The sequence below is a fragment of the Scomber japonicus genome, chromosome 9 (assembly GCF_027409825.1).
Source record: "Scomber japonicus isolate fScoJap1 chromosome 9, fScoJap1.pri, whole genome shotgun sequence".
Classification (NCBI taxonomy): Eukaryota; Metazoa; Chordata; class Actinopteri; order Scombriformes; family Scombridae; genus Scomber; species Scomber japonicus.
This window is the reverse complement of record NC_070586.1, coordinates 21704157-21732153: the sequence shown is the minus strand read 5'-3', so window position 1 is coordinate 21732153 and position 27997 is coordinate 21704157. Positions and strand designations below refer to the sequence as shown.

Here is a 27997-nt window from a genome sequence, read left to right as displayed (position 1 = left end):
TAAATCAAGTGGGAGGGGACGAAGGCCACCACTGCTCATACTACGCCTGTCACGGTAAGATGTTTGTCAAGATTTTCTCTCCAAACTAATTGTGTGGCGGGTCCAATTTTAACTCCAGAAGGTACGCTAATTCGTTGGTTAAGGTTTAAACCAGGCCGGTAGATTAAGAGCTTAACTATCCCGACAAAGGCTTCCTTAAGCCTCTGCTTAGAAGGTCATGTCTCAGCTGTGCTAGCTGGAGAAGTACCCGGTGACAGGCTCACTGCAGCAGGCAGCTAACCTTTAGCAACACTCTCATTCATCTGACCATAACTACTGCAAACATGCAGGAATGGGCAAATCAGTTATGCGTGAGTAATTCATCAAGTGACATCGTGTCGGCAGTAATTTAAGTAACTTTTAAATTATATTTTCCTCTGCTCCCAGCTGGATTGTAAACACAGGAGCCTACTACGCTAACGTCACGGTAGCCTGATGCTAGCTAGCTAGCTACCGTTCCTCTCTTTGCGGCTAAATTAGCTTGGAGTCAGACTGTGTGAATTAGTCTCGTAGCTATTTTGCAAACAATGTAGGTCAGAATACACTGTCAATTCAGTGTCAGATTGGCATTATAGCAGCGGGTAGTACCGAACAAACATATAGTAATGAGCTATTTCGTCTTGCTATTATCTCATCAGTCATTCGTGTTAACTTGTGTGTAGCAGCTAGCAGCCTGTCGGATGTTTGACAGCTATCTGAAGCTCAATAAATAATGAAACTAACATGTTAAATCAATTCAGAGTTTATTGACGCAGCTCTTTGTTATTAATTATCAAGTTAACAACTTTAGCTGACATTTTTCTGGCATAAACTGGCATCAAATAATCGTTATCATCTCTTAGTTGTTTAATGTTTATTGAATTCATCGTTATTTAAAAGACATTTTCATACTGCAATTCAGTTATTTCCAGTTTGATAAAGAGAGTATTCATTACTAACATTATCCATAAAACACTGCTTGTGTTATATAGTGGCATGACAAATGAAAGGTAGTTATTTACTGTACATTACGAAATGCTTATTATATTATCAGCCATAAAAACTTTGAGGCACTTCATCAATATTTGTGTCATGATGATATGTCATAACTATATATTAAAATAAATGGTAGTCCCTTTTGTAAGATGGCAATTCAAGTTTTCAGTATTAGTATTAGCAGTATTAGTTGTGTTGCTTTTACTCCATGTGAAAGCTGACTTGAAGTGTAGTGATCTATGCACAAGGCAAGCATTTCTTTTTTTCTCCATAAGACTAAATAAGTCACGGACCCAGGTTTTCCAGTTTTATTATGTCCATAGAGAATATATCATATCTGAAATACTCTGTCCTTTTGTGGAGGTTTATTTAATTCAGCAATATTCCTTTTAACTTTAAGTGCAAATTTTATAGAAGAAAATATTGTGATATCAAGAGGAAATGCATACTGATACATGATTCAGGACTGCTGAAAAACATTTGAAGTTTAATCCGTTTTAAGAGATATTGTTGGCCACATATATGCTGACCAAGAAGATTTTTGTTTATAGAGGAGATATCAGTGTCTCTGTTCTTAGCCAAATCCATTGTTTTGTCATTTGATAGATCACTGCCACTTGTCCCAGAGAAGACAGGAAGTCATTTTATTTCCCTGTGCTTGCACTTCTAGTATTTCCTGTTGATCTCATGAAGCTCCAAGTTTCCACTCAGGAAAATATTTAGCAATAATAATCTTTCATGTCCTCTCTAACTTTTGCAGGAGAACCGACAATTTGGATCCAAGATGACGGACTCCAAGTACTTCACCACCACCAAGAAAGGTCTGATTGCTGACTATTTGTTCACGATTTAACACGTAAAACGCCTCAGTGATAAATTACTTTTTACTATATTGAGTTTTATTTCTGGCATCCATACACAGTTTCTAAATAAGTGCTTTGTGGATTTTGTGCCAAACTAAGCTGGGTGGTGCTGAATTGTTGATTTTTATTTAATTACATAAATAAAGATGGTTATATAGAATAAAACTGTCTAATTACCTTCAAGGCGTTGAGTATTTTCAGAAAAATGTATTTATATTGAAGTTAATTTGCATTTGATTTCTTATATTTGAATATATAGTGACATGATGTGCTATGAGTTTATTATCAGTCACTCTAGCCAATAATGCTTACTCAATTTAAGAGTAAGAGGTCATCAAGAAATAAATGTTTTCATAAAATTTGAGTTGTTAAATATATTTATCTGTAATTAATTAGTTAGAGCTTGAAAAAAAAAAAAGATTTTATGTTTCTACTTTGTGTTGACTTTGTTGCCAAGAACTGAACAGCTCTGGTTATTTTAAATCAGATTAGTATTAGCTCACAGCGAGTTAACCATCCTGCTGTGTCTCTCTTTTGTGTGACTCCTCTCACATCCCAGAACTGAACATCCCCACGTAGCTGGCTTAGTGGACAAAGACAGAAGCTTATGATTTACACTGTTTAAGCTCTCTGTTCATTAAATATTATTTCAGAAATACGAGCATGTTTCCTTCGGTATCATACTGCTTTTCTGTACATATACCCAACATGTCTGTGTGCAGTCTCCTGCTGAGATCTTGTGAGAAGTGTTTACAATTCCCGTGAAACATTAAGGAGGTGGACTCAAATTTAAGCCCAAGACTAAGTGTTCTCACAGTGTTTGTTTTTATAGTTACATCAAGGACAATAATTTAATGAGAACTTCACATGACGACTTGTTGCTTTACCCAAAACAAAGATAGGTTCTACTCAGTTTGTTAAACACATTCAGAGTAGAAAAAAAAGAGTAGAAATGTTAACAGTTGGTGATTATGTAAGTTTTAGTAATATGTCTAGATCAAGGTAGACTGTATATCATCTCCTTTCCTCTCCCAACATGACAAAAGTGTTGCATAATGGGTGATTAGATTTTTTCTTGTCTTGTGCACACAGGTGAGATTTTTGAGCTCAAAGCAGAGCTGAACAGTGATAAGAAAGAGAAGAAGAAGGAGGCTGTGAAGAAAGTCATTGCCTCTATGACAGTTGGCAAGGACGTCAGGTGAGCCAGGGGAAATGTCACAAACATCCACATCAGAACTGTGTAACACTTCACCTTACATTTGGAGGCAGTTGTCACATAGTGTCTCGTCTCCCCTCCAGCGCTTTGTTCCCAGATGTTGTGAACTGCATGCAGACGGACAACCTGGAATTGAAGAAGTTGGTCTACCTCTACCTGATGAACTATGCCAAGAGTCAGCCAGATATGGCTATCATGGCAGTCAACACCTTTGTAAAGGTACAATAGTCATAAATGTATTGTGGCATTCCACTATTTCTCTCTTGAACTCCTTTGACTTCAATGGGATAATTATCAAATTTAAAGGTGTCCGTTTAAGGTAAATACAACCATCCTTAGTCTTTGGTGATAAAGGCAGTGACACCTCAAAGATATGATGATTTTAAACTTAAGAGAATACTTAAAACAGTTTCACATTATTATAATATAGGTAGCATCACAAATAAATAAGAAATGATGCAATTATGATCATTAAAAAAAAAAAAAAAAGAATCAAAGTGTGATATCTCTACCAATTTTCTTTACCACCCATCCAGGATTGTGAAGACCCAAACCCTCTGATCCGGGCCCTTGCTGTTCGTACCATGGGCTGCATCCGTGTGGACAAGATCACTGAGTACCTCTGTGAGCCACTGAGGAAATGTCTGAAGGATGAAGACCCTTATGTGAGGAAGACTGCAGCTGTGTGTGTAGCAAAACTTCACGATATCAACGCCCAGCTTGTGGAGGATCAGGGCTTCCTGGATACTCTAAAAGACCTAATTTCTGACTCAAATCCCATGGTATGACTGAGCACAAATGTTGCCAGCATTGTGTCAGTACATTGTCCTTTCTTTCATCTTCATATAGCTGTTAGCTGTAGCTTCTTATTTCAGCATGTGTCTGTTCTCTCATCTCATCCCTAAGGTGGTAGCAAATGCAGTGGCAGCGCTGTCTGAGATAGCAGAGTCCCATCCCAACAGTAATCTACTGGACCTGAATCCCCAGACCATCAACAAGCTGTTGACGGCTCTTAACGAGTGTACAGAGTGGGGTCAGATCTTCATTCTCGACTGCCTGGCCAATTACACACCTCGTGATGATCGTGAGTCCCAAAGGTAAGGGAGGTCACTACTTTCATCAGCATTCTCTCTTCACGTTTGAATGTCCTCCCAGTGAACCCTGAATAATTTTTCCCCTCCTCATCCCAATATTATCTACATGTGCTAGCATCTGTGAGCGTGTGACCCCACGGCTCTCCCACGCCAACTCTGCAGTGGTTCTGTCAGCAGTGAAAGTTCTTATGAAGTTCATGGAGATGCTGCCTAAGGACTTAGACTACTATGGCACCTTGCTGAAGAAGCTGGCCCCTCCTCTGGTCACCCTCCTCTCTGCTGAGCCTGAGTTGCAATATGTGGCACTTAGAAACATCAATCTCATCGTTCAGAGACGGTAAATTTGCAGAGAATGTCTCTTTGATATGCTTTATACTATTGAAATTGTAATGAAAGTTGCTTCACATGTGCCTGATTCAGTTGGTTGTCTTTTACATCAGATTAGATTAGATGGATTAGATATACCCAAAAGAGGAAACTACAATAGTCACCACATGCCAACATTTATGATAAGAGGAACCAACAGTTTAAACTCTCTGAAAGACAGCACTGGATACATGGATAATTAATGTGTTATATAAACACAAGGCAATAATAACTCAAAGTGCTAACACAGAGCAAATTAAAATAAAAAAAAGACCTAACAGCCAACAGTAATAAATCATCATAAAGGCCACTTAATACTCTTGTATGTCATTGAACAGTGTCACTGCAGTATTGTCTGTTTTCATCAATTGCCACAAGTAACAAGAAATGTCGATGTGACTTTCAGCCCAGAGATCCTGAAGCACGAGATGAAAGTTTTTTTTGTGAAGTACAATGACCCGATCTATGTCAAACTGGAGAAGCTTGACATCATGATTCGCCTAGCATCTCAAGCTAATATTGCACAGGTAACACACTCAGCTGTAATGCATTATTGTGTTGGAAAAGTCATAAAACAAGTAGGTTTCTATCTGTTGTATATTCTCAAAATATAGTCCTGAGTGACACGGATGCCTCTCTGTCCTGTTGTCTATAGGTGCTGGCTGAACTGAAGGAGTACGCAACTGAGGTGGACGTGGACTTTGTCCGAAAAGCGGTTAGAGCCATTGGCCGCTGTGCCATCAAAGTAGAGGTGGGTGGAGATGATGCAGTGTTGTGGTCAGATGCTTTGTTGTTTAAGTCTTTGTATCAGCTGTGTGGTGGAGCACAAAGCCTTAGTTTACACATACTTCATTTTAACTGGTACACATACTCAACCAGATTATAACACTAAGGGCCTAATTTACTAAGATCCCAAATAGTGGGTACTAAATTGCGTGCACAGTGCAATAGATTGTATTTTTTTTAAAAATATATATGTATATGTATATATATATATGTGTATGTATATGTATATATATATATGTGTATGTATATGTATATATATATCTGTGTGTATGTTTATGTATATATATATGTATATGTATATATGTATATATATATATATATATATATATATATAAATAAATAAATAAAACTATGATTGCTTGCTTGCTGTTGAAGCCTGAAGTAAAACAGAAAGCCACTATGTTACTCCTTTAGTAATATCACAAGTTAAAAGGATGTGATATGTTGAAAAACATTATATCATTTTGTATTGTAATTTGTATTGTTGATTTATATTTGAAAAGCAGTCAATTTCATATTGTATCATAGATTGTATATATGATATACATATTTAATATATAGTCAGTACTGTTTAGTGTGCAGGCCTATAATGATTATTTTTCTCTTCATCTTAGCAATCAGCGGAGCGCTGTGTCAGCACACTGCTTGACCTCATCCAGACAAAGGTTAACTATGTGGTGCAGGAAGCCATTGTGGTCATCAAGGACATCTTCCGCAAATACCCCAATAAGTAGGTCCCCTGTTGGGCATCATTGTGCAGATTTTTAATGAACAATTCATGTAATCACTCACATGAGCTGCACAAAATGCTGCCAGTGCTTGACTATATACACAGAACGTTCAACAGGCATTTATGAATTTATACAAATTTTGTGGTGGCTTTTTAGTGTTGACAATTCAAATAGATATTTTTAGATGAATTACATTATTTGACTTATTACATGCTTTGCATTGTGGTCTACTGTTGACATCTTAAGAGCCATTCACAGCAAGTTCCACTTCACTGACTCTCAGATCATATTCTCCTGTATTTTAAAAGGGAAGGGTGAAAGCTTATCACACTGACAAAAGGTGTTTTCAGTCTGGCATCTCAAAAGGCATGCTAAAGAAAATTACCCTCACAAACACAGAGAAAGTGTTTGTCATGGACCCCTGCCTTGATTGCACCCGGTCAAAGGTCAGGTAGATATGGCTGAAGTGTGGCTTCTGCTGTGGATCTAACAGAGTGGGTCCATGTGCCAGATAAACTCTCCTGCACAACAGTAGACCATCACCTTGAAGCCACGAGTCTCCAAGGGAGCAGCTTTTCACAGCATCCAGCTTGGCATGTTGGGTGGGAAATTAGCAGCAGCCAAATGCTGGTGAAAAATGGAAGTGACTGGTACATTTCATACACAAAATTTATAATTTATAAGTGAGTGGCTGGTGAATTTGAACATTTATCTGTCAGTGGCTAGTATATGTTCACATTTTAAGTTAATTTCCCACCCTGTCCGCATGACTCAAGCCTTTACCTTCACTGAATATATTAGGCACTACCCAGTCAAACCTCCACCTTCTTTCCTAATTAGACATTAACCAAATTTTTCTTATTAAACATTTTATACAATTTAGAAATACCTCAAACACTGTTAAAGATTGGTTGGTTAAGCAGACTAAAGATTCAAATATTTTTATCTGCAGTTGAGCCCAAACAGTTACTAATAGGAGAGTGAATATTAATTGTATAATTGTAAGGTGGCTTGAAAAATAATAAATTAATGTCTTCAGTGTGTGGAAGTTGGCAATTCTTTGATAACATGTTAGTAATCACAACTTTAGAAGCCAATTTAGAGTAAATTGTAATAATTTGTACTGTGTGATTTTGTTTGTCTTAAGCGTATATAAAGTTGTGTTTATTTGACTGTTGCCAGGTATGAGAGTGTGATTGCCACTCTTTGTGAAAACCTGGACTCCCTGGATGAGCCAGAGGCACGTGCGGCCATGATTTGGATTGTGGGAGAGTATGCTGAGCGCATCGACAACGCTGATGAACTGCTGGAGAGCTTTTTGGAGGGTTTCCATGATGAAAGCACTCAGGTGTGTTTAGGAGTAGCTGTCAGTAGCTACTAGGGGTGTGATGAGATCTCGCGAGACGAAAACGTGTCGATATTTCCTATCAAAGTGAATTTTGTCTCGCAAAGCTACTATTAAGGGGCGCACCAAAAAAAAAAAAAAAGACGATTGGTTTTCTATCACTCATTCGCACGTCATGTCTTCTTTTTATAATGTCACTTGTGAATCATTAACCTTGTTACAGTTTTTATTATTATAGATATTTAATTTATATCTATATAGAATTGTTTCTACTCTTTATAATTTACTTTTTAGTATTTGTGATTGTGTTTATCCGTCTATAAAATATCTATATGAGGAAACCTTTTACAGTGCTGCATAGTGCATGATAATTATATATTTAGAAAGTAGAACTAAAGTGATTCATTACAAGATGATTAGTTAAAACATTTCAATTCAATTTCCATTTTGTGAATTTCAAATAAGAGAACAGTCATTTATTTCCTCATTGAAGTTTTCTTAAAAATAGAGTTAAAATCTCGTCTCGATCTCGTGAACCCAATATAGTGTCTCGTCTCGTGAGCTGAGTGTATCGTCACACCCCTAGTAGCTATCATACAATGGTTTATATTGCTGGACATAATAAAAGCTGCTGCAAAGCATTGAAAATGAGGTGACACACAGAAGTACTAAAGAGAACTGGTCTTACTGAAAGGTAGAGTCAGTCATTCTGGAAAATTGTTTTTCCAGTTTTATTGTTGATATCTGAAGTCAACACCCAAACAAATACAAATATCCCTTCAAGCTCCAGCCCCCAAATTCATGGACAAAAGAATATGGTGGAATTCAGAGAGTTGCGTCAGCTGTGGAGTCACTTTTGTTCCTCTCAAATATTATTATATATATAAATATTACTCTTGGCCTCTCTGCATCCTCCCCACCTCTCACTCGACCTGTGTTCAGTGTCTCTGTCCACAGAAGCAGCTGCCTGTCTGCTGCAGCAGCTCCTGGGGAGCTAAGAGGATAGTGGCCAAACAAACTGCTTTCACCAGGCTTACTGACAGCAGAAATTTACTGAAGCAAAATAGTTTAATTGTCAGTTCCACGTGATGAATTTGACAAAATATGCATTGAACAATCTCCAGAATCACTGATTTCTACCTTTAGCCAACACAATCTGTGATAACTGTCAGCCTTAAACTGAGATTTACTGAGATTAAGGGTGCTAAATGGTAATTCACGCCACTTTAATGGGAACACTCCTGTAATACTTCAAGACTACACTGATTCTGTGTTTGGCTCAGAGGCACAATTTGTACAGAAGCCAATCTTTACTCCGTAGAGCATTCATAGTGGGATTACACTTTACTTTGTTAGACAGCTCCCCCTAAGTAACAGATCAATTCCCACGCTATTGCCTTCAAGGGACTTTTCTGATTATAGCAACTTAGCAAGTGATTTTGTGGGTAGAAAGAATGCATTATGCATAAATGTTCCCTTTTGTGCTGTTGTTGGGTTAGTGCAGATTGCCTAGAACTATTCAGTGGAATATTTAACAGGATGTGGCATCTATGAGAAATTTACTATTATGCGCCTAGAAGTAAAAGGAGGTTAAACTATGTATAATTATAGTGTGTTTATTGTGTGTTTTAAAAGATCAGGCAGAAATATTCTCTTTAACACATTCCCTTACATTTAAAAACAGTATTATTAGAGAGGAGCTGTAACACACTGTGTTCTGTGGGTTCTAGGTGCAGTTGCAGCTGCTAACTGCGATCGTCAAGTTGTTCCTGAAAAAGCCAACTGAGACCCAGGAGCTGGTGCAGCAGGTGTTAAGCCTGGCCACACAGGTGAGAATCAAAACAAACACTGTTGTACACATACATTGTATGTGCCGGCCTTCATCTCTGTTTTTTCATTTCACAATCATCACCGTGCTCCATACAAACATGGACTCTTCTAGTTTGTGTCATTTGCTCTCATCAGATGTGGATTTTGACTAATTTCCTCCTTTGTATCTTTTACAAGGAGTTCTTTATTACGTTATCATTCTTGGGACACTGTAGTATTGTAATGGCAATATATATAGCAATTGCAGTGGTTTGAGCTTACTCTGCTGTTACATTAATTGTGTTTTAATGGTTTGAGGTATCTGGTTGATGTTAAAAATGAGAACAGTCATGTCATTTTTAGAAAATTCTTTGTCATATTGTAAAAAATGATCAGTATCTGAAATATGTTTATAATGACCTAGTTGAACATCCACCTATTAGTAATATTGTCCTAATACAGATAAATACTAACTATAATATGTCTGCACATTCTACATGTTAAAAACAAAGAATATATATATCTTTTTATGTAAATGCAAAGTAGTAAAAATGATCTGTGCAGTGAATATTACACTTTAAGTGGAATGCAGCACAGATGATCTTTACCATGATATATGATGGTATAAGATGCACTGCACCATTTAGTTGCAGCATTGCGCAGCTATGTGCTTTAGTCAGTTACACAAGAGAAAAATCTACTGCTGTGAGTGAACCTACTTTGAGATGCTGTCCTGTTGTTCAGATTGTGCCCTAAATAACCTCAAGTACAGTTATTATCATCATAGAAAGAATAAGAGTGTGCATTTTTGTCCTTTTTCCTTCATTATTTACACCGTTTAAAGATGGCTGAATACACTTCAATATGATACAGTCTAATACAACAGTTAAATAAACACTTCTCTAACGGTGTCACAAAAAACTGAACATTGTAACCCCACAGAGATTGGATTTATTACAGAGCTGGTGTATTGGATTACATTAGTTTATATGTATCAACAGTAGAAAGCTGGTAACTATGTATGTGTGGACATCTAATGCAGCAGGGGTACAGGCACAAACTTTTTTTTTTCACCATGCACTTTTCCACTTTGCACTATGTGGACAGAAAGCAGCAATTACAAGAGGATTTCCCTTTTAACTTGTTATATACATTAGTTATCTGCTTTTTTAAAGTCTTATTGCTTCCATCAAGCTATGGTCTGCGCTTATCAGATTGAGTTAAAAACCTGGTAACCTTCTCCTTTTTCCACAGTAATAAAAAAGTACAGTGTCAGCGTGCTTCATACATTATCCAAGTCCTAGCACTTCCCTAAGGCTTACTCAGTTTTTGATATCTTAGAATGACGGCTTAGTCTCTGATATCAGGGCCAAGAAAAAGAAAGTCAAACATTAAAAATGTATTAAACATGTTCCATAAAGATTATTCTCTTATCCTCATACCTTTATCTCTTTCTCCAGGACTCAGACAACCCAGACCTCAGGGACCGTGGCTACATCTACTGGCGTCTGCTCTCCACAGACCCTGTAGCTGCCAAGGAGGTGGTTCTGGCTGAGAAGCCCCTGATCTCTGAGGAGACAGATCTGATTGAGCCCACTCTGCTGGAGGAGCTCATCTGCCACATTGGTACTCTTGCCTCTGTGTATCACAAGCCACCCAGTGCCTTTGTTGAAGGCAGCCGTGGCGTTCAGCACAAGAGACTCCCCGGCAGTGCTGGATCGTGAGTCATGCACTTTTACTTTTAAACACTGCAGGCTAAGGGGTTTGTTTATGTAAATAGATCTCACCTCTCAACTTGCCTGTCATGTTTTCCCTCAAATCTGCTGAGTAATACACTTGACAGCAGTGTCTGGCTTTGCTGCAGTTCTTCTTTGTTCCTTCCTGCCTCCGAATAATATGTAGTTATCATCGCTTTTAGGGGACTACAGTGGGAATTATATCTGCAGAATAATGACAAATTAGGCCTACAATGAATGTAAAATTAAAAAATATCTAGTTTGTGAACAGTAATCAAACAAATCATCTCCATTTCCACGAATAATCTAAATTTTTCTTTTTTTTCTTTTTTTTTTTTTTACTAGCGGAGATAGTGTTGAGAGCCCAGATGCAGCTTCCGTCGCTGGAGTCTCTGAGGCACCTCCTGCTGTTATCCCATCCCAGGGAGACCTCCTGGGAGATCTGCTCAATCTGGATCTGACACCTCCTACTGCAACCGGACCAACACCACCCCCCTCCTCTGGCATGCAGATGGGGGCTATGGACCTTCTTGGAGGAGGACTGGATAGCCTGGTAGGTCTTCTACACACCTGTGTTTCACTGAAGCTGTCAGATTGAAATCAGTCCCTGGCAGCCCACTGAATTAGTTTCAATAATATCCTAAATGTCTTTGGGACCCAGTGATGGTAATGTATGTTTTTTTTTTTTTTTTTTCAACCTTATGTGCTTTCTTTCTTTCTTTTGACACTCGTATGTTTTCCTTTCTTTGTTCAATGCTGCACCTGCAGATGGGGGATGAGTCTGAGCCGGTAACTACATGGAGGGGGAGGGAACAACATTTCTAAACCACATCAGACCATTTCAGTGCTAAGATTGATTAGTTCACTGCCGTTTTACTCTGTAGTTCTCATGCATCAGTCTGACATTTCATTCATCATTTATCATCTTTTATTATCGTGATATCTACAGTAAGCATGCTGTTGAACCTTTGAGTCCCCATCTCTTTTCTTATCTCTGGGCTCTGCGATGTGTTTCGTCTTTCAATCAGCCGCCCATTCCCCTGCGGACGGACACTCCTCAATCACCTCAGCTCCCACATCAGTTACCATCGTCCCCAGATTACAGCCCCACTGAGGTTGGTCCAGGGGGCCACGCTGGACCAGTAAAGGCCAGCACCAGTTTAGAATCCCCTCTTGTCCCCTGCTGTGCCACTGTGTCCTCTAAATAAGTCTCCCAGTAGTTAATCTGTGTCTGTTTGCTCTTCTTATTACATTGTGATGTTTGCACATTCTGTTTAGGTGTCAAAGTATGTCCTCCATACACGGTAGTTTAGCAATGTCACTATTTGGACTTGCTGTATTTTTTTTTTTCTCACTGCACCCCCAACCTTTTCATCTCAGTAATAGACACACTTGGTGAGTAGCATTTGAGAAAAACCTATTGGATTTCAGTTGCCACTCAACTATACTTGTGTGGACAGTGAAAGGTCAATTATGTAAAAGGAGAAGTCAACTTGCCCTGTACTCGTGTCACCTTCTGCTCGCTGTAAACACTCATACCTGTCGTTAATCACAGACATACTTAGACCTTCTCACTCCTCCATCTGCCCTCCTCAAACCTTCCAGAATATAAATCAATGTTGCTAAAATAGATAACCTGAAATTGTTGTGTTTCTTCCCCACTACCCAGCTTGGCGGAGACCTCGGAGGAAGTCCTGCTGTAAGTCATTTTGTCTGATTTGAGTTTTTGCTCGATACAGTGGAAAAACAATGAATGTTTGAGGGTAACCTGTTGTTTTGTGACTCACAGATGGGAGCTGGTTTCGGTGCTCCTGCTGCTGCAGTGCCGGCCTCTTTCAGTGCCCCTGTAAGTGGTGGTCTGGATGACCTGTTTGACCTCGGAGGTGGAGTGGGTATGCCAATGGGAGCCTACATCCCTACTAAAATAGTGAGTCTGGATAAGCTGTTATAAGACATACTATTGAATGATGTTGCAACAGTACAGGAAAAATAACTACTGTTGTCTTTTTTTCAGCTTTGGCTTCCAGCTATTAAGGCTAAGGGTCTGGAGATATCTGGAACTTTTGCCCGCCGTGCTGGGGTCATCCAAATGGAGATGACCCTCACTAATAAAGCTATGAGTGTGATGACTGATTTTGCCATCCAGTTCAACAGGAACAGGTAAGACCTTTTACTAACCAGTGTTTAATCTCTGTAACCTTACACCTCTTTGACTGCTACACTTTTCTCTGTGTTCCTTTTTGTAGTTTTGGTTTAGCTCCAGCTGGTCCACTGCAGGTTCTCACTCCTGTCGGCCCAAACCAGAGTATTGAAGTTGCCCTTCCCCTCAACACTGTGGGACCTGTAATGAAGATGGAGCCTCTCAATAACCTCCAGGTAAAACCTTCACAATGTTTCTTTCCCTTAGATTTTATGACTTTCCTGGCTTCGGTTTTGGTTCGCTGCCACCACCATCACATTTTCGATAAATACTGATTCCCCACTGCATTTTAGAGCATTATCTTCATGACCATGACGCAGCTGTCGACACCATGATTGTCAGATGTCAGGGGAAGTCTAAAAGCACATTGTTATATAAGCCAATTGTGTTTCTACAACTTTTCAGCACTGGCCTTATCAGGGCAGCAATGCCTGGTGTTTATTTAAATTGCTTCTTATTGAGTCCATTGAACCCTGTCAGAGTTGCAATGTAATGTGGAAGAGCAGGCAGACCTACCATAGCGTATACTGTATATATTTCATAGCTTACAGACTGCATGTTAATATTTCATTTATTTAAATAGAAGATAACTAACATGAATTTGAGCTTCATTTACCTGATTAGCAGTTATTTAAACATTACATATTTCTTAGTTATAGTTAAACATTACAGAACTAAAACACCAAAATGTTCTGTGATTGAACTATTCACCTGACTGTATCTTTTTGGAACAAACACTTTTGCCCTTACTGTATAACCATATGCATTTACTGATAAGAAATGCATTCTTTCTTTCAGCTATATTGTTGAATTCCCACACTGTGAATTAAAGAGAATTAAAACATAAAACAACCTTCAGAACGGTGATGATAAGTTGCAGTTTGAAAAAAGTGCAGCCTGTTTTTGATCAGGGTGGTTCTTTTAACTGGGCAGAATAGTGGATGGGTGCTGTGTGCAGCTGTAGAAAGATGATAAGAATGTCTAGAGGGATGGGAGCGGTCATTAGTGGTCACACAACACATAGCTCCTTTGTTTCTCTTGGCTTCAGCAGCCGTGCTAACCTTTCTACTCTACTAGCTCTCATTGCTGCTTTGATAGGTACTTCTATCTATTTTGACATTCTCAGATATATTATTTTGAGAGCTTCTGTGTTATTTTCGTCTTGATGGAAGATAATGTCCCAGAACATTAGTAAGAGTGTTCTTTTAATTGCTGATGTGTTGTAGCAGTTTTTGAAGCTTGTACACCGCCACAGTCACTAAAACTCTTTCATCACAATCAGCATTTAAGAGAAATGCTATAGTAGCTGTGGGTGCAAATTCCATGGCTGTTTATTGCCACTGTAGGCTACCGCTGTGATGATTTGTGGGAAGTCTTGACAGTAAAATAGTTTTAAAGTTCATCAAAGATGTGAACATGCCTATTTAATTCAGGAAAGGCCTTCTGTGTTGGCTAGCAAGAAACCTTACCCACACTGCAGGCAGCATACCACTCGTTTAGGCGTGACACCTGCTTTGCTCTGCTGATCTATATAGGAAACCTTACAGCTCACCAATGGCCTTGTGTTGTGCAGACATTTGCAGTCCTTGATGGTTCTTTGTCAGTCCTTTGTTGGCACTGTGCAAACAATCACTTTTATTAGTTACATATTTACTTTTCATATATATTGCATCAAATATTTTATTTCAGTAGGACCTGTAAATGCCTGGCTCAAGCCCCCAACTGCAAAGTATAAGTTGGTATAGCTTTTTGTTGTTGTCTGTTTTTTTCAGTTGGGTTTGGTGCTTGTTCTGGGTCAACTTATATTTTTATAATAGCACTCTTTTAGTTTGGAAACAGAATGAAGCTCTGTGTAGTTAGTTTATGATGAGCTGTGTTACTGGCAGTCCTGCATTGCATCCAGGAATAAAATCCTCTAATGAATTATTCAGGAGTTTTTCTTGTACTATCCTCTGGCCAGACTGTCTGTCCTTCTCTTCAGCACTTCTTTGTTGAGGAATCTGATCAATATCGCTGCCCTGCCGTTTGTTACTTCAGGTGCTTCGAGTGTAGCACAGTTGTTCTTGTGTTTCAGTGTCTTGAACTTTTGCCACCAGGGCCCACAGACCATAAAGACTATTTTGTCTTTCTTTTTTGAGTATAGACTCACTGGTATGTGCTATTTTTGAATGTTCTTTTTTCATAGACTTCTGTGTCACTAATCTTGTCTGCTATTTTTATCATGTTGTATTTTCATCTTTATTTATTTATATCCTTGTTTAAAGCTCTTTCTAGACTTTGTAAGCAGATGCTCCACAGTTATTTTTGATATAAAAGCATTGTGTGTATATAGCTGACATTTTTTGGCAAATACAAGCCTTGTGCTAACTGAGTGTTTTTGGTAGAAAATCTGGAAAGGCTGTAAGCCTCTTGTTCAGTAACCCCACACATAAAATCGTGAAGGACACTTGAAAAGTAATTACCAATGAATTGCTTCTTGTTTCTCATCCTGTCGTCCTCCTCTCCCCCCTCCTTGGACGTAATCATTCTCGCAGGTGGCTGTTAAGAACAACATTGACGTATTCTACTTCAGCTGCCAGTACCCCATCAGCATGTTGTTTGTAGAGGACGGGAAGATGGGTGAGTGTTTTTGCTAAATCTCTTCAATCAAACGCCTCAAACCCTGTTGATGTCAACAACATACACATACGTCATTCTTGGAAATGAGTCTTTCAGTGTGAGTGACTATTGTGACTGTGCCGAGGATGTGAAGAAGTGTGTGTGACGTAGATGTGTGTATGACTGTGCACCTGCCTTGCACTTATGCACATCTCATATCTGCACAGTTAATCCTAGATATGGTCACCAATACCTTATTTAGGCATTTTTACCTTTGTTTTTTTGTTAGTTTTTTGTTGATTTTTTTCTGTGGACACATTTTGGCATTTGTCCCTGTGGAGCCTCCTGATGGGGCTAGCAGCAGGACCGCTGCCAGAGGCTGCGAGCTAATGCTCCGGAGCCGAAGCCACAGCAGGAAACCTAATGTCTCATGTGGAATCAAAATGCTCACACACTATTTTTACATTTACTTCTTTGTCTTTCTTTTTCTTTTTTACCTCAAATGTTATTGTTATTCTGGTATAACGTCTATTTCAGTGTATGCTGGGTGTTTGGACACATCGAGTGATTCTGTCTTTTCATCTACAGAGCGACAGGTGTTCCTTGCCACATGGAAAGACATTCCTAATGACAATGAGTCCCAGTTTCAGATCAAAGACTGCCATCTTAACTCAGGTGAGATGGATGACGAGAGTGCAGTTCATAACACCACACTGTGCAGCTTTTTTGTCTGTGAAGATAGCCTGATAGAGTGGTGGAGGTCTCAAATGCAGTTCCGAATGAAGCAAATTGTATTTGATGAGATCTCATCAGCTTCAGTCCCTATTTATATGTGATAATTTAGTTTTACATAAGCGTGAGAGCAGCCAAACTGGAGAAGAATTCCTAATGACATGGAGATATCCCCCTATAGATTAAATTTCTCCGTCATGAACAAAGAGAGAGGGTTTCACATCCTACTGGGTCGCAGCAGCAAGACAGAAGCTGAGGAGAAAACTAAATTCTGAATTAGTGTCTGTATCGTTGCTGCACAGACTGAAGTGAAATTTTAGGAGATAAGTGTGAGAAAACCCTGCATAGTCTGATACATTTAATGACGGCTTCAGGAGACAACTATAGAGCATGGCAGGAGCCAGTGAGTGACACTACATATGGAATAATAACAATGTTTATTCACACAAAGTAATGGAAAAAAAAGCAGTAGCTTGTAAGGAAATACGGAAATACTACTCTACAGTCTACATTTTAGCCATTACATTTTTTTTTCTGTTTTTTCAACAGATGCAGCCTCAAACAAACTGCAGGGCAGCAATATTTTCACCATAGCCAAGCGCACAGTGGAGGGTCAGGACATGCTGTACCAGTCGATGAAACTCTCCAATGGAATCTGGGTGCTGGCTGAGCTGAGGGTGCAGACAGGAAACCCAAACTACACGGTGAGTGGGAGTATTGGTGAAATTCATGAGCACCGTTCATGTCACTGATGTGATGACGCTGCTACCGTATCAACTCACATTTCACACCTGAAAGAAATAGCTGACCAGAGAATGAATGTTAATTGTTTGGATTGACATGGTGTGGCTCTTTTGGAATTTTGCATGGCATTCAACTTTTATTTTGTTGTTTTACTTTGATGACAGTAGAGACATAGAGATGGAATGAAATCGGGTTAGGGTTAGATCCCTTACATGATATTCATCTTAAACTCTCTGCCACTTGGCGCCATAACCAATGGACATAAGGCCTTTCTTTTCCTGGCTTAAAAAGGGGCCATTACAGTTATGTAATTTTTCTCAACTCACCAACTGTTAGCTGCCCTCCCGAACCACCCAAAGTCTTGCCCAGGTGCAGCTTCCAGGAACTAGACAATCAGAACCAAGAGGGACTTAAACAGACAGGAGCTAAAACTGCCTGTTTCAGACAGAGGCTGAATTGAGGGGCTACATGAAGGGCCAGTGTAGGATTTTTTTAAAATCATGCCAAGATATATCAGTGAAGCCCCAGAGCATAAAAATAGACCTGGAAATGTTCATATGTCATGTCCCCTGCCCTTTAAATATATTTAATATAAACACTGATATTGATGATGCAGATGATATTTTTAATAAATACCAAAAATGATGAGCTGTACCTGTTTAAAGTGTATGTGAGTTGGTGACAAGGCTTGATAAAATATTCAATCCACATTATGGATTGAGACAAATGACACAGCAGTGAGTGCAGCAGCAGATCTGAACAAGAAGAGACAAGATGGAGATTGATGTTCAGTAATGAGTGGTAAGCGTGCTGAAGGGGGGAGGCTGGTTGATTGCGCAGTGATTGTAGTGTTGTTCTAATATTGGTGACTCATCAGTGTGTGTGTGTGTGTGTGTGTGTGTGTGTGTGTGTGTGTTAGTGCGCACATGTATTTGTTTGCATCCTCCATTGTGATGTTGCGTGTCTCTGTTCTGTCAGCGGGCCACGGTCTCCTACTTCTTTGATGGATTGTGTTTGGCTTAGAAATTCTGCATGACTAGTCCAGAACGATGACCTTCGTGTGACTCTCCTCCCCGCTCATCACTCAGTCTGCTTTCAGATCATGTTTTTATTCATAAGGTGGCGTAAATGGTCCTTTTTGTTTTCTGCTGTCTAGACTAGTCAATTTGTCACTCACCCACCATGTCGCTCATTAAATCTCAGTTTCCTTGAGCTAAACTGTGACGCTAATTGAGTGAAGTGAAAGCAGATTGTTTTATGATTATTTGTTGTTAATTCTTTTATGGTTTTTTTTTCCTGTCAGAGGCTGTGTGCTTTTTTTATTGCCTTGCACTTGATTTGTTGTTTTTTTTTATTTCGTCTGTGCTGCCATTTTTGGTGTTGCTTCATTAATTCATGAAGTTGTTTTCGTCCACCCTCAGCTGTTTCTTTGCTGTGCTCCTTCTCTCATTTTGAAGTCTAGATTGATGCTCTACATCAGTGGACAAGCCCTTATACTTTTTGCAGACAGATGACCCCAATAATTGGAGTGAAGAGCACACTTTCCATGAAACAGTGCTGCATGTATAGTGCATATTGTGATGCTTGTCTCTCTCAGTTGCTGGCTGCAGCCTGGTCTCTGCACTCTTGGCACAGCACATTAAAGCCAAGCTGCCAAAGCCTTTTTGTCTGCAGCTATTTTTAGACCTGAAGAAATAAATCTCTGGCATCGTGTATTTTTTAGGGTTCTGTTATACTTATAGGAGACAAGATGTCAGGACAGTTATGATCATATTGTCCTTAGCTGAGAAGCATGATAGAATGTTTTTCTGCTGTGGCTTACTCATGCTGGCATATTTGACTGATCTCACAAAACTTGATTGGCGTAATCTCTCTCCCATGATGCCTCACTACTTATAACAGAGTATTATGGTAGTGTCCTAGTTCCACGGTCCATACTGCTTGTGGCTGAGCTTGACTATGAAGTGCTTTCACACTGCAAAAGTGACTAAACGGAGTATACTGAAAGATGTTAGTGTGTATATTAAATAGATTTTCTTGTATTAGTAGTGAATGGATGCTGTTATTAGGAGCCCACACTTGAAAAATGAAATAGTTGTGAACACTAATGAGACAATTCTTAACAAGACAAACTGTTACTCTTGAAGGTTTGACATTGGCTGTAGCTCCTTAATTTTATTTAACTTGCACCCATTAGATCTCATGTATACTTTATCGCATTTATATTGGAGCATTAAGAAACAACTTATCTTTTCGCCATGAAGCATCGTGTTCTCATCCTGTCCTCATGGCAACTATATGTGACCAATGGTGGATGATTTTCACCTCCCACCTCTTGAGATGGTAATTGTGAGGGTTTTGGTAAAAGTGAGTTTCTTTTTTTGTCTACTACAGCATAGATATCTGTCCTGTCCTGTGTTCTCCTTTGAGAAAAAAGAGAGAAATGTATATTTTAAATTATTGGATTTCATGACTGTGCCCCTCCCCTCCCCTTTTTTCTTTATTTTAATTAAACGCTGTTCCACTATTCATCTATGTAGCTAGAGACATTGCTTCAACGCAGCAATTGAAATAAAGCAATAATGTGGTGTTGTATCATAGGTAGGGCAAACAGTCACACTGAGGCTGATAGCATCCTGCTTCATACACTACACACCACCGACAAAGGCTGAATAACAACTCATATTAGCTTTACTGCTTACGTCTTCTTCTTATTTAACTTACAAACTTGAACCTCCACCTCAGCTTGTTGAACCAGCCACCAAACAAACATTTACTCAGAGAAATGTGAAGCACTAACATCAATTAGCAGGCTAGGTAGCTAATTAGCTACAGCATTTAAACATACCTGAAAATGTCACTTTAGTTGGGTTTGATGCTGATTTGCTCTTTAAAATCTTTGTTTTTGACGTACTGTCTGTCCATGACTTGAAGCTGGTGAAACACTGGTTGCCATTTTTCCCAAAGACCTTTTCTTCATTTTAATAATACAAATCTATTAATTATACATAAAAAAGTTAACTGCAAAAGGGGTGATGGAATGTGATTTCAGTTGGACTTAAAAGATAAATGTAGGACAGTCTTGAGCATCAAAGAGAGGCTCTATTCTGACTTGATGATACATACATGAATGTCTGTCTTCCTTTGCTACGCCTTGTTGCATTGCTGCATTAATGCTGCTGCAGCCCCAGCTGCTGATTTATGCAAGTTTCTAAAAGGGTCCTGCAGTGTTTTCAGGCATGCGTGTTTCGTCATGTGGATCCTTGTGTCTGTCTCTCATTGGAAGATTATTGTTGAAAGGAAATTCCTCTATCGCATATGATTCTGCCATTTTTGTAGCATTTAGAAGCACAGATCAGGATAATAAAGATCATTGCTTCTCTGTCATGCTAGTAGCAGATACTCACTCGTCGTTACTGTAGCGCTCTGTTGCTTTTTTTGTCTGTTATTTCTCTGCCTGTTTATGCCTAAAATAATACTAACATTTCAGCAGTAAGCCTTAAGCTCAACACAAGAATGCAGCACCACAGTGAAAGCATTTTTTAGCCTCCTTTAAAAGCAGTTTTCACACTGTGGCTAGGGCATCCGCATTTCCTCACATCTTACCCCATGCTGACAGGAGAGCGGCTGCCTAAATGTTGCCAGTAGCAGTATGCATTAGTAAAGAGCTCCGTGTGCACCGAGGCAACGCTTAAGGAGCTGCGCAGCATTACTGCGATTCCACTGCAGCCTAACACACACCATCGTCTTTATTTGATCTCAGTGCTCATTGAGTCCAGACGGGACCTGGAGTGAAATTCTCATTAATAACTCACTAAATCGCTGAATAACTGATGATCACTGTAATTATAATAATGGGACCATTCTCAGTGACACAACTTTATAATGTTGTTGCCACACACACACACACCACAGAATTTTAAAAGCTGGACACATCAGAGTGAAAAATATTTATGTAAGATGCTATTTTCAGTACCGCAGGAAAACAGCAGACCTTTCGAGGCTTAAAATGTGATGGTGAACATTGGCTACTAATACTGGTTTATTTTCAACTGCAGTCATCCCATCCATCCCGCTGTGGACACAGAGTCTTTGAACATCTCCCCTCAGGGAAAAGACTGAGATCCATAAAGACCTCCAACAGCAGACACAGGAATGTCTTTCCTGAAGCTGTTGCTCCTCTAAATAACTCAAATGTGCTGTTATCAAACTGGACTTTAACATTTTACATTCCTCATTAATATTATTTTGTTTTATTTCATAATTTATCATTACCTGTCTTGTGCCTTATTTTTTTACTCTGTATTCTTTTAGGCTGTTTTTGTGGGAACAAATGCCAAGATACATTGTATTGTATATTTGGTTAATAAATCCAGTTTATAGTGGAAACCAACAAGTTACTAATTCAAGAAGAAGTCAGAAAATGGACTTGTCCTTGACCTGGAAGTTTAAGGTGCTCTCTAAGTTATATCATCTAACATGTTCATGTTCGACTGGGGAGCTTAAAAAAACAAAACATTAAATGCCCAAAATGGTGGGAAAAAATAAATAAATAAACAATAAATCTGAAATCAAAATAGAAATTCAGATTTTTAAGACCAGCAGAGAATTATTATACTCCCTGGACATACGATTCTTAGATTGTTTTTCTTAAGTCGCTCTGTTTGTATTTGTCAGTCACTGAGAGTCTGCTGATTATCTTTAGAAAACTGACACTGTGACCCTGAAACTATGTTCCAGTGGAACAAATGTTAATCCAAGAAATATCAGTGATGAGAGCTGAAAGAGCAGCTCTGTGAGTGACAGGTGGAGCTGTACGTGTGTGTGCTTTTTTTGCTGTCAGGTCAAGAAAAAGGTTGTTCAGGTTGTTGTACCAGCAAATAAATAGAGAAACGTTTTAAAATATTCAGGATTACTGTCAGTGGTATTTGTTATGTTGTGGTATTTAAGTGTTAATACAACATCATGACTATCTGACTGGATTATGCCAAAGCTCTGACTGTCTTGTGTTTCCTGTAAACACCCAAATGAACACTGAAACATATATTTTTGCACAGAAGGAAGGCTGTTGATTGTCTGTCCTTTGTCCCCTGTGGTAACCTCTGTATCCCACAGTGGGCCTTTGTCTTTATAAACCTTTTATCTTAACAATCTCTCCTAAAAGTGAAATCATATTCAACCCTGTTCGACTCCTCTCTCCCTCAGGTGTCTTTGAAGTGCAGAGCCCCCGAGGTTTCCCAGTGTGTGTTCCAGAGCTACGAGGCAGTGCTGAAGAACTGAAAAACACCCGACAACAACCCAGCCACTGCCCTCAAGGACTCCCGGCACCTTGTCCTGCCCTCCCTCACCTGACCCACGGACCATATTACAACCTCATGCAGTGTGGGAGCCACTTCCCTACTGTGTTGGACCTGCAGACTGCGATCTGTATGTCAGCCAACTGTTTAATTAGGATGGTTAGTGACTTATTGCCCAATTTGGCTCGTTGTGTAAGAATTTATTTCCCCAAGTCTGCAGAGATTTCTGGTTAACCTTCCTGGCTAATCTCATCCTGTCCCCTGTTACTGTTCATTTTTTAAACAAGTGTCACATCAGCACTTGCTAAATGATCTGAAGCACGTCCTCCACTCTTCCTTCCTGAGCCATCCTGTGTTGACCTCTATTCTTTCGGGACAGACAGCTGTAGGACTTGTATTCCCGTGACTGTTTTTTCTCTGCACAAGGCTCTTTAATCATTATCTAGCCCCACTTGTCTGCAAATTGGAGTCTATTTTTAGCATCTGCAATCAGCAGGTGAGTCGTCACTGTTGGCAAATTTATTTGGGCTACTTTCAATTGAAATGCAACAGAAAAAGGCTTTAACTCTCCTCACCCCTCTGAAGTGAAGTGGAAAGTGGCTGTCTGGGCCTTTTTTTTTTAGAAGAGATACATAAATACTTACGAACTACATTATTGTTGTCTCGTCATTTTATAGAGTTTTCTTAAGTATCTGTGGTTAGCAGTGGGGTTGGATCCTCTGCTATTCCTGAAAGCAGGATGTCTGGCATGTGCTGGGTGAAACTGTGCTGGGTGAAACTGTTTGCTAGTGTGTGTTTTTCCTTTTGATTTTTCCATCAATATCTGGACATTTTATAGACTATTCTCTGTCTGCTCTCTTTCTTAGTCATTCCATTGTTTAATTTGTGTTTGTAGTCTTGTTAGTGTGCATCAGGCAAACTGGGATAGAGCATCAAGTGTTGAGGATTTTGTATTTGCTGCTGTGCCCCCGAGTCAGTGACTGCCTCTCAAGCTCTCTGCCAATTTGCTCTCTCTATATCCTCATCGTGGCTTTTCCAGTACTATGGCTACCTGAGATGAAGGCTTAGGTGGAATAACTCTAAACTATAATGTAACACTTCTAAGTAATTCGTGTACATGTGGGTAGCAGTCTGTCTCAGCGGAAAGAAGGCTAGAACAACATTCAGTGTCCCTGTTATACCCTCAGGCTCCACAGATTAATTGGATTCCTTTTACAAGTCAGTGCACTGAAGCCCTACAGGATGTATGCACCTACGCTAACACCTTTTTTAAAAAGATTATCAAAAGAGGTGACCGTCTATTCTGTGTGTGTATGTGTTTGTGTGAGATGACAGCTGACACATTAGAAATGCTGCAAAGGAAAAAAAAATCAAATGTTTAATCAGATGTTTTTGACATGATTTTGTTCATTGTATGTACATCATTTGAAAAAGAACTATTAAAAGTCTTGATAAATTCAGATGATCAGTCTCTTCCTCACTTAGTTTTATATTTATACACCATGACAACATTAAAGGCTAAAAATGCAGTGCGAAGATCATTTATGTTTTTGGCAGTCCCAGTGTCACCAGATGCAAAACATTAACTCAGTTTTATTTGGTCTGTAAAGTCCACATTCCCAGAGTCCGTAGAAGTCAGTGTGCATTGTTTTCACACTGCCATACTTGATAGTCATTGATGACCTTTTGAGGTCTTCATATTTGTGCTCTCGTGGGCTGCTTTTCTCAGCTCCAGCCTTCAGCTCTGCATACAAAGGCTGCAGCTCCTCTTAGTGTTGTTCAACCTTGAGCTTTGAGTGAAGGTTTATCCACAGTCGAGTGCATCTTCAAGGCAGAGTGGCTCCTCTGAAACTGTCATGGGTTTTTTTTAAAGTCCGACTTGCTTGGGAAAGCTTAACATAGATTTCAGCTGCATCTGCCTAATGAGCAACACAAGCACCTCTCATCTCACATCTGCTCCTCCGTGAAAGAGAACAGTCAGCTGAAAGATGCACAGCTACTGACCAGGCGAGAGTGTCTGGAGTGTTGTGAGTAACCCAAAGTTGTGACAAATTTCAGACTCCACAGATTATCTATAATATTGATCCCATGTTATGAATGTCTTCCAATAGAGGGTGCCACCGCACTACACTCTACTAAAGGCTCGGACCATCAAAAGGAAAGTAATTGACTTTCATATCAGATAATCGAAGGAAAGTAATCCAGATGCTTTACACTCACTCAGTGTTTAGTAGTTTGTTAAGCATTGGGTTCAACCATAGACTGTATAAAACCCAAATATTCAAGGATAGAGTCACAATTTTTCAAGTCTGTCTTAAAATAATAATCAGGTGCCCAATTAATATTGAGGCACGTTTTTCTTGCTGTAATAATTGTTCCTGTTCATGATGCACTCACGAGGGACAAAACCACAGTCCTCCTGTGCAAAAATGTATTTAAATGTGTATCTGAAGATGTCCAACACATTTTTACAGTCTTTTTAGAGCCCAATTCCCTCTTTTGCTTACGATTATTTCATTGCATCTCAACAGGGAAACAATGTCAGTCAAAACACAGGGATTTTATTTTTTTTACTCAAAAGACTAACTTAAAGATATTGACTTTATTTGTCTAACTCAGGCAGCTGAAGTCTACTATTAACTGGATTTTATTCAATTATTTGTAAATTTTTTCTCAACATGAAATTACGTGTCAAAGATGCCTTCTGCCAAGAATGAAAATCTGGTGCAGAGATATTGAATCCTTAATTGATTTATGTACTTGCTGGCCTTGAAGTAATCAAATATAAATACTGTATATTGAGTCTAAAATATGCTGGACTCAATACAAGGTTGTTATTGACAGTAGCGTGTAAATTCCCAACAGGTTGTTAAAACCCAAAATCCTCAGAAGAAATTATGAGGACATGATCTCAATTGTAGTTAAGGTCCAAAGTGTAACTTCACACTTTATATGAGATCATAAACTTCCGAAGGTTTCAAAGATCAAATGCTCCAGTGTACAGGATTTGGATCCATCCATCCATCCATCCATTTTTCGCTGCTTATCTGGGACAGGGTCGTGGTGTCATTAGGCTGAGTAAGGCTCTATATCCATATAAAGCAAATCTAATGCATGAATGAATGTCGCAGTGTTTTTATAGGACATCAAATACATCACATGCACATATTTGAAAGTAAGCCCATAAACTCAAGTCACATATTTTCATTTCATTTCAAAATTACATGTCCTCTCCTTAATGCATAAAGATATTCATTGCATAGCTTTTGATGCCACTCTAATGAAAATAACATGAAACAGCCTTTTGTAGATTTCTCCATTCATGGCCTCTAAGTTCACTTCCTAATAAGACATTCTTTATGAAAGGCTTAAGTAATAATTAATGGCTTTACTAGTTGATAATGAGTCATTAACTAATGCTTTTTAGATCAGTTGTTAGACACACTATAATTAAGAAGAGCAACTGGGTTACCAGGTTGTGAAAAATATCTTAGGTTGGTGTTTATCTTCTTCTTAGATTCTTTAACGCATCCAATGAACATGTTGCCTGAATGAAAAATTACACAGGATCTGGTCCAAAATCCATTTATGAACAACTTATAAAGGACTGGTACAAAAAGTTTCAATTCTGTCTTAAAATAATCAACAGTTTTGTTCATACTGATCATTAGATCCCTTCATAAAGTAATGGGGGCCCAAAATCTACTAGCTTCCTTCTGTGCAAAAAATGGATAAATGGAAAAGTTTATCTGAGGCTTATATGAAGCTTCAGCCATCCAAATGAGTTCTTTTTGGAGCCAAATTCCCTCTTTTTGTTATTTCCTCCACAGCTCAGCAGGGAAACACAGTCTGAGGAAACACAAAGACGGAATTTGATGCTAGAAACGGCTGTAAATGTGGCAGATATCAACTAAATGTGACTAATTCTGGCTGTTGAAGCCTCATATAAGCTTCACGTCAACTTTTAAATGACTGTTTTTTCTGCCATCACTGGCATTGAAAGCACATTTGAAGAGGATATTTAAATAGTCAGTATGAACAGGAGGAATGATTACAATTAGGAACACACCGTTCAGTGTTCATATACACACCTAATGGTTATTTTAAGACAAACATAAAAAGATGTGAACCGATCCTTTAAACAACTTCAGACTTTATGCATTGTTATAATAACCCTTTATTGATATTGTAGCAACACTTAAAACTCTGGACCTGACAGATTGTAAGAATTGAATTAAAATTAAAATGTATTTACAGCTAATATATAAGGTAGAAGTAGGCTACATGAATTATTAGCAGTAGTTAGAAACAAGCCATTAGTTACAGTTATTAAAAAGTAGCTATACCACATTAAAAATAATTTCTGGTGATGGTGAAGCTGAGGCTACAAGCCTATCTCCAGTTATTCTGAGGCCATAAAATGTGCGATGTTTATTCCTCAGACTTGTCAGTAAATGGATTTGTAGCTATACTGTGCGCCGCTGTCACGCCGCAGTGATTGATGGGGCACAAGCCCTTGCCCTGCCCGGGGACCCTCTCCAACAATAAGTCGCGCCCCTCAGAGAGGTGATGTTCAGTCTTGCGCCGCATCTCCATCACCCGCACACTGAGATGATGTATAATGCGTGGCTTATTCCTTTTGCAATTTATTGGCGGCGCATGGAAGCTCCAAGCTTTCACACGCCTTGCTCACGACATGATCCTATTGGATGAGCGGGGTAGAGGATAGTGAGTGAGTGGGAGAGACAGAGAGAGAGAGAGAGAGAGAGAGAGAGAGAGAGAGAGAGAGAGAGCTCCTGTCTTTCCATCGACAGAGGCACATTGCTCGTTAAAAGGCTCCAGATGCCTTTACAGAAAACACGCCTCTGCCAGCTGTGTGGATTGCCTCTTCCTTGTTGAAACACCTACATCTGAACATATTTTTCTGTCACCGAAAAGAAAACGATTATGGTTTTGAATACAATTTCCCAACACGTGGAAAGCTTATTTGTGATGCTGGCGGCTGTGCGCAAGTCCTCCCTGTGATGGAGGAGCGCGGCGGTGGTGCATCGGTGGACATGAGTGAGAGGTACAGAGGAGATCATCAATGAAGAGACCGAGGGCTCCTGTGCGTTTGGGCAAGGTCAGAGTCTAGCCTGGATGTGATTATGTCCATGTGGAGACAACAAGGGCGGACTTTTACGCTTCCTCTCTGGGGACGAGGTCACCTGGGGATGTCCCCTGAAAAACCAAGAGTTTCTCTCTCTGTGTGTTGGATTGCAGAGGCAACGAAAATTCCTCCATCTGCATGATCATGGTTGAGATTTCTGATTTCTGACAACCTCCAAGGTGCGTGGGCTTTCACCTCCCCCAACAGCCTGGAGATAAAGTTTCCCCTCTCTGCTCGACGGGTTGGAAGATTTATTCGCTCGTCGATTCGTTTAATTGCACGCAGTTGAGCCCGGTTGAGGTGACTGAGGGGCTGCC

General features: G+C 39.4%; 1 protein-coding gene across 3 annotated transcripts; it reads left to right on the top strand.

Annotated features, from left to right (window-relative positions):
- Window positions 1–20: 20 nt before the first annotated feature.
- On the top strand, window positions 21–23985 carry ap1b1 (adaptor related protein complex 1 subunit beta 1). Of its 3 annotated transcripts, XM_053325022.1 has the most exons (24): window positions 21–54; window positions 1775–1835; window positions 2970–3075; window positions 3177–3312; window positions 3630–3875; window positions 4000–4190; window positions 4303–4524; window positions 4960–5080; window positions 5209–5304; window positions 5954–6069; window positions 7253–7418; window positions 9146–9244; window positions 10685–10944; window positions 11306–11513; window positions 11729–11749; window positions 11989–12075; window positions 12630–12659; window positions 12750–12887; window positions 12975–13120; window positions 13207–13336; window positions 15695–15779; window positions 16347–16433; window positions 17040–17194; window positions 22440–23985. In XM_053325022.1, the coding sequence occupies exons 2-24, from the start codon at window positions 1799–1801 to the stop codon at window positions 22512–22514; spliced, it is 2958 nt and encodes a 985-aa protein (XP_053180997.1). In that variant the 5' UTR covers window positions 21–54; window positions 1775–1798; the 3' UTR covers window positions 22515–23985. The 3 variants fall into 3 exon arrangements, with proteins under 3 accessions (XP_053180997.1, XP_053180995.1, XP_053180996.1); XM_053325020.1 differs by lacking the exons at window positions 11729–11749; window positions 11989–12075; XM_053325021.1 differs by lacking the exons at window positions 21–54; window positions 11729–11749; window positions 11989–12075 and adding an exon at window positions 1626–1649 and having other exon boundaries at window positions 1776–1835.
- The last annotated feature ends 4012 nt before the right edge of the window (window positions 23986–27997 follow it).

Coding starts and splice junctions, on each gene's coding strand:
- ap1b1 (XM_053325022.1), top strand. CDS start 1,799: ATGACGGACTCCAAGTACTTCACCACCACCAAGAAAG. Junction 5,305..5,953: donor GCTGTGCCATCAAAGTAGAG/GTGGGTGGAGAT, acceptor TCTTCATCTTAG/CAATCAGCGGAGCGCTGTGT. Junction 10,945..11,305: donor CTCCCCGGCAGTGCTGGATC/GTGAGTCATGCA, acceptor TTTTTTTACTAG/CGGAGATAGTGTTGAGAGCC.